At 43.6% G+C, this 12,243-nt stretch overlaps 1 protein-coding gene across 4 annotated transcripts in view; it reads right to left on the reverse strand.

Moving 5' to 3' along the window:
- Positions 1-765: 765 nt before the first annotated feature.
- Slc8a3 (solute carrier family 8 member A3) overlaps positions 766-12,243 on the reverse strand; it is a 136,365-nt gene continuing 124,887 nt past the window's right edge. For 2 of the 4 annotated variants that reach the window (XM_090344381.1, XM_090344379.1), the window contains 4 exons: positions 8,229-8,353; positions 7,086-7,185; positions 4,975-5,247; positions 766-2,445 (listed from right to left, as the gene is read on the reverse strand). In XM_090344381.1, coding sequence (XP_090200507.1) covers positions 2,069-2,445; positions 4,975-5,247; positions 7,086-7,185; positions 8,229-8,353 — 875 coding nt within the window. In that variant the 3' untranslated portion in view covers positions 766-2,068. Of the gene's footprint in view, positions 2,446-4,974; positions 5,251-7,085; positions 7,186-8,228; positions 8,354-12,243 lie in introns of all 4 variants that reach the window. The other 2 variants (XM_090344380.1, XM_090344378.1) reach the window with 1 other exon arrangement.

Consider the following 12,243-nt stretch of genomic DNA (forward strand, 5'->3'; position numbering starts at 1 on the left):
TTCCTGCTTTTAAAAAAAGAAAAGAAAAGCAACATGGGTGGCGCACTGGAACCTGAGCATGATGGACGATGACACTTTGCCCGCATCGCATTTGCCTTAGAAGAGACCTGAGGTGGCCTCTACTCTGTTTACTGGAGAAACACGGGGAGAAGCAAGCAGAGAGATATAAGTTGAGCTTTTATTTTTTTTTTTTAAACCAACCCAACATTTCCACTGGCAACTGTCAATATAGCTTATGACACAAGCACTATTTCTTTTTTAGTTATTTTTTTCTTAAAAAATGTGTTTAAAATTAAACAGCTGTTATTATTATTTTTATTTTTCCCCTTAGAAAATGTATTTATGTCAATGCAGAAAGCCTAAAGACCTGTGGGCAGTTTGTGGTGATGTTGTGTGTATTTATCTGTGTTTCTATGTGTATCTGAAAGCCAAGTTCTTTTGAAATTTTGTTGGGAAAAGGTTCATAGGATAGATCAATCCACTAAAAAAAGATAAACCCAGGTTCCATGGGGTTATAGTGACTAAGATTTCACTTAGGGGTCAAGAAATACCCCACATGTGGAAAAGAGCATCATGAGATTTAAAAACAAGCAGGAACGTGGAGGGGAAGGGAATGTAAGGAATTTCAGTCCCTATGTGGTGAAAATGTTTTCAAATGTGGCCTGAGGGCCAGGAGGCAAGGAAAGGACCCCACCCACCCTGTTCTTTTACAAACCTACGCATTCTTCCATTGCTTAGGGAAAGGTAAGTTGGCCCTATTGAGTTGGTGTGCTGTGATGCTGATATTTCTTCGAAACACAAACATGTTTAATAACCATCTTTTCCCTGAAAAAGCTCACAGGTTGAACATCTCTTTCTGCTTCAGATCCCAAACCAGTCATTTGAGAAGCACGTATCCCTTTTGGGTCCCTATTCTTATTTTTGTCTCACAGTTCCCACTTGATAGGTCTTACTGTTGGCAGTCACATGTGCACAGGTGAGGACCACAAGATGTGTAAAGACATGGATAGGAATGTGGACAACTGCCTTGCTTGTTTTTGTTTGTTGTGTTTTTACTTGTGCCAGGAGTGGGGCTTGAACTCAGGGCCTCCTACTCTCACCTGGCTTTTTCTCTCAAGGCTGGTACTCTACCACTTGAGACACAGCTCCAATGCTGGCTTTTTGTCAGTTAACTATAGGTAAGAGTCTCAAAGTGTTCTCTGCCTGGGCTGGCTTTGATCTGTGATACTAGGTCTCAGTTTCCTGAGTAGCTAAGGTTACAGGCATGAGCCACTGGCACCCAACACTTAGTGTTTGTGTTTTGCACATAGTTAAAGCTCTTCCTGCTCCCCAAGTTGATATATAAGCATACTTCCATCACTCCTCCCAAGAACTCAGAGGAAAAAGGGGAAGGGGACACCGAGACCTCACGGGGGCCGAGGGGTGGCAGCGACTCAAATGGGTGGGAAAGCGTGCATGTCTGAAAGTTCATGTCTCTATCTGTTGGCTCATTTCTGAAGTCCCTTCAGTGACATCTTTGTTGCTGACATAAGAAAGAAAAGACAAGGCAATAAACAAAACCTGGTGGAAAAAACAAAAGCAAGCACAATCATGATTACAATAAAAAGAGCATCCGGACCAGCCACGTGGATCTGATTCACTCTCAGCTGAATGAGAGAATCACAATGTGTGGCATTGGATAGACAGGAGGAGACATCCTGCCTCCTGTAAAACTAGATGCAAAGGAATAGTTGGAAGGTGGAACAGAAGGAGAGGGTTTGACCTTGGCTCTGGGTCAAGGACATGAGGGGAAGGATGGAGTAGAGGTGGATTTGTTGCTGTTGTTGGTTTGTAGTTAAATACTTTGGAAAGTGGGTGTTTCCTCCATTCTGCTTGATTAAGACTTTTGCCCTTTCAGTGGCTACCTGGGCCTAGGTCAGGTGAAGTTCCTGGGGTTCGAGTCCTGATGCCGCCTCTCCAGGGCTTCTCATCCTGGCCCAGGGACTGGTGGGGAAATGCCTTCTCTTAGGAGAAGTCCTGGGCCTGCCTTGTGGGAGGCCTTTTTTTTTTTTTTTTTTTTTTTGGTGGCTCAGAACCCTTTAATATAGCAATAGGCTTCCAGTGTGGCAAAGAGTATGTAGAGAAGCCACAGGCTCACAAAGAGCCATGTCGTGGCAAGCTTGCAGCCACGAGGGCCTCCAAGCTCCCCACCCAAGTGGGGTCGCCGTCGGTACAAGAGCACACTGATGCACACGAATGCAAAGATGGTGAAGAGAGTGACGGAGAAGGCCAGTGTGCCGGCTGACACGTGGAATTCCTGTCCCTGCAGGGCCCAGTAGATGGCGGCCACGGACCAGGCCAGGCCAATACCCAGGAAGACATTGACCGCATTGCTGCCAGTGACGTTGCCAATGGAGGCGTCGGCGTACACGTCCTGCAGGGCAGCTGCTTTGCTGGCAAATGTATCTGGAAAAAGACAGAGACAAGCGGGAGTGGCGGGAGGCTGAGATGACCAAGGCCTGTTTTAGAATCAATCTCATAGATGACTGGGTAGCAAAAGCTAAGAGACCATTACCAGCACTGCCGTGCAGCAGCTAAATGGTCTTGGAAAAGTCACATTACTGATATGGGTTTCTTGTTCCTAGTCTGCAAGGGCCTGGAAAATTCCCAAGAGCCACTGCAATCCTGATATTTGCCAAGTGAGCTTATTCTTCTCTTTGAAGACCTTCTTTTTTTTTTTTTGCAGGGGAGGGAGGTTTTGTTATTTTATGTCTTCCCAGGAAACTTTGACATTCTGGGAAGCTGGTTAGAACCAGATTCTCAACTTTGAGAATGCCCATGGATTTAGGACTGGGCTTGGGACTCTGATCCTCTTATTTCTTCTCCTATCGATTATTTCCCCCACTGCTTCCCCTTTCCTTGCAGACAGCTTAGGTCTCTTAAGGCCCAAATAATAGCGATTCTAGGCATCTCATCCAGGAAACCTTCCCTGCATCACTCCATTCTCATCACCTGATTTATTTCCATGTCAGTCAGACTTCTCCATCTCTAATACACCCATCATCTCCACTGATCTGTCATTTTCCTACAGTATGATGCAGGCTCACATCTCTTCCCGCAGGGTGTGTTTCCTGAGTGTAGATAGGTTTTCCCTTGTTCCAGCCAGCAGAGTGGGGACCTGCTGGAGTTCATCCCCACCGCATCCTTCATTCTGTGGGCACAGAGGCCATGCTGGAGAACCCTGAGGCGGATATCCAGAGACTTAAGAAAGATGTGCTGTCTTTATAGTTAGTATGTAGGACCACGACCCCTTGAAATATGTTTGGTTCTAAGTCGTAACACAAACTGTAGGAACAGGAAGACGACCAGAGACATCAGCCCAACCATTTTGTTTCATGGGCTAAAGAAAGTAAGGGCCAAAGAATGTACGTGAGATTATGTAGTAAGGTGACCAAAATTTGATTCTAAAACCCTTACATTAGGGTCTTTTCCATACCGTCTACCTATACCCAAAAAGCTTCAGCCAAAGCCATGAAATCAGTTCCTAAAGCCCTCTCAGTTCTGTTTGCTAGGTTTATTCTTTTTTTTTCTTTTCTGGAGTAAATGTTAGGACATGGAAGTGCCTCAAGCTATCTCTCTGCCTGTTTTGTCCTGACTAGTTTCATTATTGTCAATTTTCTCAGACCTTCTGGAGGAAATTTCTTGCTCTTTCTTGCCATGACTTTGCCTTTTCTTTTTCTTTTTTTTTGCCTCTGTTATTTCTTTTCCCATCTATTTCTTTCCCTACATCTTCCCCCTTTCCCTCTAATGATTTAGGTCTCCGAAGGCTTGAATAATAGTGATTCTAGAACTCCATTTCTTGTTCTCATTTCTTCTTCTTCTTCTTCCTCTTCCCCTTCCCTTCCCTTCCCTTTCCTTCCCCCTCCTTTTCTTCCTCCCCCTCCTCCTCCTCCTCCCCCTCCTCTTCCTCCTCCTCCTTCTTGTCTTCCTCTTCTGACGTGAACTTTTCCTGGACACTGTTCCTGAGCTCTTCAGCACAAGGCATTGCTCATAGTACCACTTGAGCCACAGCACCACTTCCGGTTTTCTGGTGGTTAATTGGAGATGAGTCCCACGGACTTGAGTGCCGAAGCTGGATTTGAGCAGAGATCCTTAGATCTCAGCCTCCTGCATAACTAGGAAGAGCTAGGACGTGAGCCACCAGTGCTTGGCTTAGCACTCCATTTCTTACTACCTGATGTATTTTCATGTTAGCCAGATCTCTTCCTCCTAATGTACGAATCAACCCACTGATCTGTGTATGGTTGGAGGAAGGATTTTCCTGGAGTGTGATGCAGGCTCACTTATTGTAGTATTACACACACACAGGGCATTTCCTGCATACAGGAAGTGATTTCTTGGTCCAGCCAGCAGACTGGGATCTGATAAGGTTCAGTCCAACCACCTGCAGAACCGTTGTTTCTCCCTAAGGTGCTTGGAGCTAGCGAGAATTTAGAGTTTGAAAGTGCTGAGGACCTCAACTGAATTAAGTAAGGAATGTGGCCTAATGTAGCCCCTCTACACTTGCAGCCACAAGCAGATTAACCCCTAGCATCTCAAAGACCACCAGGGGTAAACAGAAGAACATTATCTGTATTTATTGCCTTAGATTTGAGTATCCTAAGAATATAATGTGGAAGTTAAGAAAGCAAGATTTCATATTTGAGCAGATTGCTTAGTCTTGGTGAGAGAGAACCTCAGTTTCCTCACCTGTCATGTGGGAATAAGCTTCCCTAATTAGTAGGATGTGAGGGAGCATTGCAAGGGTTGAATGCAGAAATTGTGCACATCAGAAATGTTGGGTAGCACCATTAATATTGTCATTAATGGCTTGGATTAACTTTCGTGTACTGCAAGAGCAGCATCTCTGGGTTGAGCTCAGATCTGAGTTGCCAAAGAGGAGGAAGCACAATGGCATTTGAAGCCTCTTTCCAAACAAACACCTCTTACTCTCACCTGGTACCGAGGTGCCAAATGCCACAAACACAACAGCGGTGACGGAATCCTTAAGCCCAATAGTGCAGCCAAAGTGAGAAGCCAGGTCCCCAATGATGGCGGTGAGGATGCCGATGATGAGGATGGAGACGACGAAGCAGGCCCAGCCATGGCAGTACTCAGTGGGGGGCACACAGGCAAACAGCACCTTCCAGAAGACCGTCAGGAAGTGCATGACGTAGTCAAAGCAAGATGGCAGCCTCTCCTCCCCTGATTCATCTTCATCCTCTTCCCCTGCTGGAGTCAAGGTAAAGAGGCCTGAGGAAAGGTGATTCATTTATGAGAAAATCAAGTCCAACCCACATTACAAATATCCCTGGCCAGGAGAGGCACAGATTATGGATATAAGAAAAAGTGATAAAGATATAGAGCAGGAAACACAGAAGAAGAGAGTGGAGGAGACAGAAGGGAAGTTGGAACTGGCTGCATTAACTGCCCAGGAAAGGAAAGGAAAGAAATCGACCCTGTGCACTCTCTTTCTCTTCACTGGATGCCACCAGGGCACCTCTTGAATTCTCCACTCTGACTTCTACACTAACCATCTGGACTCTGGTCATTCTCTATCATCGGAGGGAAGGCTGGCATTCCAGATCCTGCAGGTGCGATGGAGAGCCAGTACCAGCTTCCTAATTGCCCATGAGAAAGAGCCGAGATGGGGCCCAGTTGTCCTGGCCAGAGCAACTGGGCAGATCTGCCCATTCAGCAGCCCAGGAGCAAGCGTGCCGAGGCACACTGCTGCCACACCAAAGGCAACTGCTCATGTTTTGGGGAAAGACAAATCAAAGCCAGAAATCTGGATTCTAAGTCTAACTTTGCATCAAGAAAATCTCTGGGACAGATTACTTGTTTCTGAACCTCACTTCCTTTGTGTATAAAAGCAAATGGAGGTAGCCTTTTATTCCACTTGTCTCTCAAGAGGCAGAGGAAGGGCATCGAGTGAGCACTGGAAGGAGCAATGTGAAAGTAGGGCAGCAGTAGCAGCAGCCATCCTCGTTCCTGGCGGTACTTTTTCGCTCTGGCTCTAGGACCTTGGGGATGTGACCCTTATGTTGCTATGACAACAAAGCCTCATGAAAAAAAGACAAGGCCAGTAGTTGGCATTAGTAGAAGGAGGGCTTAGTGGTGCTGAGAGACAATCGAGGAGCAGTTTGGAGACACTCTCCATCCTGGTCCCAGCACTGCTCCAGGCCGCTGGGACTCCTGGCTGTGCTGTGGCTCGTTGTGCCAGGGCCTACCAGTAGATCCAAAGGAGAAGTTGCAATCACCCAGGGTGGAGATTTGTCAGAGTCAGTGCAAAACATTTTCACAAAATCCTGTTCAGACTTGTTCACCATTTTATAGAAAAGAGAGACCAAAGAAGAAGAAAGAAAGGAATGACATAAATCAGAATCTATTGGGTATTTATTATTATTATTATTATTATTACTACTAGTAGGATTGTGTGATGATGCTGGGGCTTGAACTCAGGGCCTGGGCATTGTCCCTTAGCTATTCTGTGCATAGATGGTACTTTATCACTTGAGCTACAGCTCCACTTTCAGCTTTTTGGTGGTTAATTGTAGATTACAGTCTCATGGGAGTTGGAGCATGGCTCAGTTGGTAGAGCTCCAGCCAATGAGTGAAATCGTCAGGGACTAAGTTCAAGTCTCAGTCTCAGACCTAAAAGACACCCAAACTCTAGAATCTCTTGGGCTTTCACCTGGGTTGGCATCCTCAGAACTCCACCTTCGGGTAGCTATGATTACAAGTGTGGACCACTAGCACTTGGCGTATTGGGTGCTTATGCAGTATTTAACTCCATACCTCGCCACCTTTCTTACCCTACAGTTCTCTTATAGGATAAGGACATTGAAGGCAGGAAGGATACTTGCTTTTGTTACCATTGCAGAATCAGGATTTGAAGGCAGACATAGCTACATTCTTTAGGTTACATTGTGATGCTTTTACTAAGAGGCAGTGAAACATGGGAACATCTAGGACTGGAGCTATGGAGACTGAATGCAGGGAACCTTCCTGGAGAGCTGATGGGGTTACATCCTTCCTTCTTAGAGGATTGTGTCAGCCCCACTTACCTGCACTGACTGTGATTGCCTCCATAAACTGGTCCCTCCAAGAATGAGTTCCCACAACCAAGGCTAGGTTTGTCTTCTTTATCAATTTGTCCACTGTAGTCTGTTAGAGAGTTGGAGGGAGGGAGGGAGAGGGAGGGAGAGAGAGAGAGAGAGAGGGAGACTTGGAATCATGAGGTTAAAACACTCAGAACCAAGGCAGAGTCTGGTGCTTCAAAGGAATGAAAGGTGCCTTACATTCCAAAGGTTCAGAAAATTGTCTGGAATGGCCTTGGGGAATATCCTCAGGGACGACCCTCTTATTTCCTTTTCCTAACTTCTGACATTGAGTATTCAGCAATATGATAATGAATAAGAATATGATGTCAACAAACCTTGCCCTGCGGTAATGAGTTTTAGTGTCTCTATTTTATTTATTTATTTTTGCCAGTCCTGGGCCTTGAACTCAGGGTCTGAGGCATTGCCCTATGGTTTTCTCAAGGCCTAATGTTCTTCCACTTGAGCCTTAGCACCACTTCCAGCTTTTTTTCTATGTATGTGGTACCAAGGAATCAAACCTGGGTCTTTGTGCATGCTAGGCAAGTACTCTACCACTAGGCCAAACTCCTGACCTAGTGTCTCTGTTTTAAAAATAGTTAAACAATGGTGATGACACATGTGGAAACTCCTTAGCCCACTGAGTTCATATTCTCAGCATTCTAGCTTACAAGTAGCTAGTACTATTTTTTTTTATGTAAGAAATGGGGAAATTATCCGGGTACTGGTGGCTCACACCTGTAATCCTAGCTACTCAGGAAGCTGAGATTTGAGGATTGCAGTTCCAAGCCAGCCTGGGCTGTGAGACTCTTTCCTCCAATTAACCACCAGAAAACCGGAACTGGTGCTGTGACTCAAGTGGTAGACTTCAGCTGAACTGCTCATGGACAACACCTTGGCCCAGAGCTTCAAGCCCCATTACTGATTTAAAAAAAAAAAGAAGAAAGAACAAAAGAAATAAAGAAAAAAGAAATGGGAAATTGAGCCCTAGCCGGGTGGAACTGATTTATCTGGTTTCCATTTCATATATTCAATGATGGAAATGCAACAAGAATGCGTGTTTTCTGTCTTCCACTCTATTATTCAACTAGACCTTACAGATGGCCTGACCTTGAACTCATAGGATTCTTCAATGATGACCTCTAGTTTGGGATGTTCACCCAAGACTGGCTTTCCCATCTCTGCTATCCTCTTGGCCTCCTCCTCCTCCACAGTCAGCTTCCTGTCTGTCACCTCTGCAAAGAAAATAATGATAATCAGACTAGGTTTCTCTGGGATTCTGAAGTTCAGACTATTAGACACAGGCATTGGAAGCAAAGCAAATATCTTCCAGGAATGAGGGCTCTGTGGACTTTTTACTGTATCATTTTGTGAGATACGGAATATTTTATGACCATCAGATCATGACAGGGCTCATCATAGGCCTTGCATAAGCATTTCTCTTTCAGTTTTATACACAAGTGGACCAGCCAAGTCAAAGACTTTCTAAGATAAAGGATCAAGTGAAGTCTGCAAGCATTCAGTGAGATGTGGAGGAACAGGAAAAAAAAAGCAAAACCCCCTGGCTTAGTCTAACTGTTGGGTCTGATTCTTTGTCCAGCTACTTCATGGAGGAGTTCTAAGGCCTTCCCACATTCATCCAATGGGAATGTCTAGCAGTTGACATCTGTTTCCAATGTTGTGGTCACTAATTTTTCCGTGAAAGAGAAAAAGGGCATATTTCCAGGGATATCCACAGCTTGTATAAGTGACTATTGTTCTCCTAATAGGAAACTTGGAAGATTTCCCCAAAAATCTTCCTAAAGTTCCATGAAAAGATCCCCAGGATTTTGCTACAATTCAAGCACATTTCTTCAGGAACACAGACACTTTGTTCAAGAAACAAAAATTGAAGAGAGCTCTTGCTTTGCTTTCTTCTGGGGCCTTCTCTGTGTCCCCCGGAATCTTGACTCATTTACCAGTGATCCTTTCTCATGTTGAATAGTTAAGACACTTTCTGCTTCAGCTGGTGAGTCCATTTTCAAACTATTTCACCATGAAGACATGTTTTCTGGATTAGAGTGAAATAGAGATTGAATCTTTTTTATTCCCCTTTGATTAGAAAATTACTCTTGGTAGCCTGTTTCTTTCAGAGCTCATTTAAGCACCCTCCCATCCTAGGCCACATTCTCACATGCAATTAATTCTTTCATTTGGCTCTGTAATTGCTTTCATCCCGCACAGTAAATCTCCCAGGGGACCCTCCAGTCCTTGGATAATCTCAAGGACAAAAATGGGTCAGAGGCCAAGAATGTGTTTTTTTCCTTTTGGCTGGAGAATTTTTGAAGAAGAGACAGAGAGAGAGACAGAGAGACAGAGAGAGAGACAGAGAGAGACAGAGAGAGAGAGAGAGAGAGAGAGAGAGAGAGAGAGAGAAAGAGAGAGAGAGAGAGACAGAGACAGAGAGAGACAGAGAGAGACAGAGAGAGAGACAGAGAGAGAGACAGAGAGAGACAGAGAGTCCAGTTCTTGAGATTTCAATGAAAAAGAATTCGTTGAAAAGGCTATAGAACAAAAGTATAAGTTCTAAAGAAGATATTTTATGTAAAGATTTTCTTAGTGGATGATGAGTATAATGTGAGTTAAGGGTCTGATGCTTGAGTTTGGTGAGATAGGCTACTCGTGTTTCAAGCAATCTAGAAAATAAATAAAGTTTGGGAGCTGTCCGTGGTACTGCATCCATGTATTAAACAATTACTTCTCGAGAGCCTATGTCCTTCTGCATATTTCCAAGTCAGCACATACCCTCTGCTAGCCTGACTTTGGTGGTATCATTGAACCAGAGTTTCTTATTATTTAAATCTAAAAGCAAAGTTGAGTGCATTTAGGTATTTGGCTACCTTTGAGACCAGCAATCCTAGAAACAAGACTGCAAGCCACACTGGAATAAAACCCTTAGAAAGAGCTACATAGATTCCCTTCGTAAAAATGGGTAGTCTCTTCCTCTGCCTGTAGCTTTGGGCAGTGTATCATACTGTCTACCTTAGAAGTGACAGTGTTATTCCATACCTCCCTCTCTAGATCCCCATGTCATCTTTTACATGTGCCACAGGAACTTTATACCAATATAATGAGCTCTCCAGTGACATATAAATGTACCTGTCTAACCTCTTGTCTAGCTATCAATCTAGCAGTACATCCATCTGGCAGATTATTGATCACCCTACTGACCTGTCCACCCCTGTAGTGACAGTCTTTTCCATTTACCTTTCTGCAAAAATCTCACTGGCAAATAACTACTCGTCTATCTTTGGATCTCCACAGCCCCATGATACTCTGAATGGATCTGTTAACTGATTTGATTCTCATATCTTTATGTAAATTCTGACTTGGTGTCTTGAAAGTAATTCCTGTTTTTTCCTACTTTTGTAATGATCGTTGCTTTAAATTCAGACTGTTAAATTTCTCAACAGAATGTTGTCTTAAACTTAAAGCCTAATTAAGGGCTTGTAAATTAAAGGCTTCCAGACTGAATGATATATAGACCTCTAATGAAACAAGAAAAATGATTCTTATAACTTATTTATGGAGTGTCTTAGAACTTCAAGTGCCAAGGAGTTGAGATCTTGATATAAAGGAGAGGTGATCTTGATCATGATTTGGACACTAACTAATCAAATTCTTAGGTCTAGGAGTTGGCGGGGAGGGAGGGAAGGAGGGAGGAAGAGAGAGAGAGAAAGAGAGGGGGGGGAGGGAGGGAGAAAGGGAGAGAGAGGGGCAGGAGAAAGAAAAAGACAGGTAGATGGAAGGCTGGACAAATATTGGAAGAACAACACTTCCTCCAGGTCAGACAGTGAATGGGTTGTGAATACTTAGCAGGCATTGGGGTGTGGCTAAGACTCTACTCCAAGTCCCTTATACTGGTAGAGTGGCTCAGGACAAACATTTTCTCTGTCTTTCACTACCAAGTATTGTGAATCATGTTGGTCTGTTTCCCCAGAAAGTTAAAATACAGGCTTGAAATGGCCAGTGGATTTAAAGCCTAATTAAAGACCCTTAAAGACAACAGATATCCAAAAGTTATCTCATTTTAGCTTCCATTGGTATTTGAAAGCATGTTACAAATATAATGAAGCTCAAATTAAGTCACAATCACATATATGTATATCCATATATACATACTGGAACAAAGAAACCTAATTATGTTCACATACAAGAGGATAAGTAGAGAGGACATAGAGTAGAAAACAACCTGTAAGATCAAAACCTTGGGGGAAGAATGAAGAACAGGATTAGAGATAGGTCTTAACTTGATATACAAAAGAATCAATAGGACAAGGAAGCTGGAGTGATTTTCTCCACAAAAGAAAAGTGGAGAAACTTCCTACATTTTTTTTGTTTAAGGCTAGAAGAAGATAAATGACCTTCCTGTTTATATTGCCTCTTCCTAATCCTAGGGTATTGCCTACCAACGAATACCAATTAAGTCTGTAAGATGCTTTGCCTTTGAAATGACCTTACACTTCATTATGTTCAAAGAACTGATGGGATGTAAGATGTTCTTTTGAACATGCTGGAGTGATATCCCAGAACCTGCTTTGCCTGCAACAAGAGGTATTATTTGCCAGATCTGGAGATAAGCTTTCCTTTCTGCTCACAAAGTTGGATGTGCATGTCTGGTTTCTACCCAGGCTAACATACCAACCAAGTAGGTGTGCATCCTACATAGAAACGTTCTACACAAGATTCTCCCCAAAACAAATGCCTCCAAATCTTCATTTGGGACCCCATCCCTGTTCTTGTTGGTCATAACATATAATTAAAAAATGAACCAAAAGCCTGGCTATCTAGGTCTCAGCTGTGATGAGTTAGAAGCTCTCCAGGGTCAGTAAAACTACAAATTATTTTTTCAAAAATGGCTTTTCATGTTCTCATTACAGCTCTTGATCATTTCCCTTAGGTCACCTGGGATCAAGTGTATTCTTTCATAATATCTCATTACAATTCCATTGGAAGACTGCAGGTTAGACTTTCTCCATCTCTTTCCCGGCAACCTGAGGTGCGTGATGAATCAAGATATACGAGATGTCCCACTATCCTCTTGGTAAGTTTTATTTTTCTTTCTAGTCACAGAAAGAGTGAGCCA

Source organism: Megascapheus bottae, chromosome 14, assembly GCF_031878675.1.
Source record: "Megascapheus bottae isolate mThoBot1 chromosome 14, mThoBot2.hap1, whole genome shotgun sequence".
In the NCBI taxonomy this organism is placed as follows: domain Eukaryota; kingdom Metazoa; phylum Chordata; class Mammalia; order Rodentia; family Geomyidae; genus Megascapheus; species Megascapheus bottae.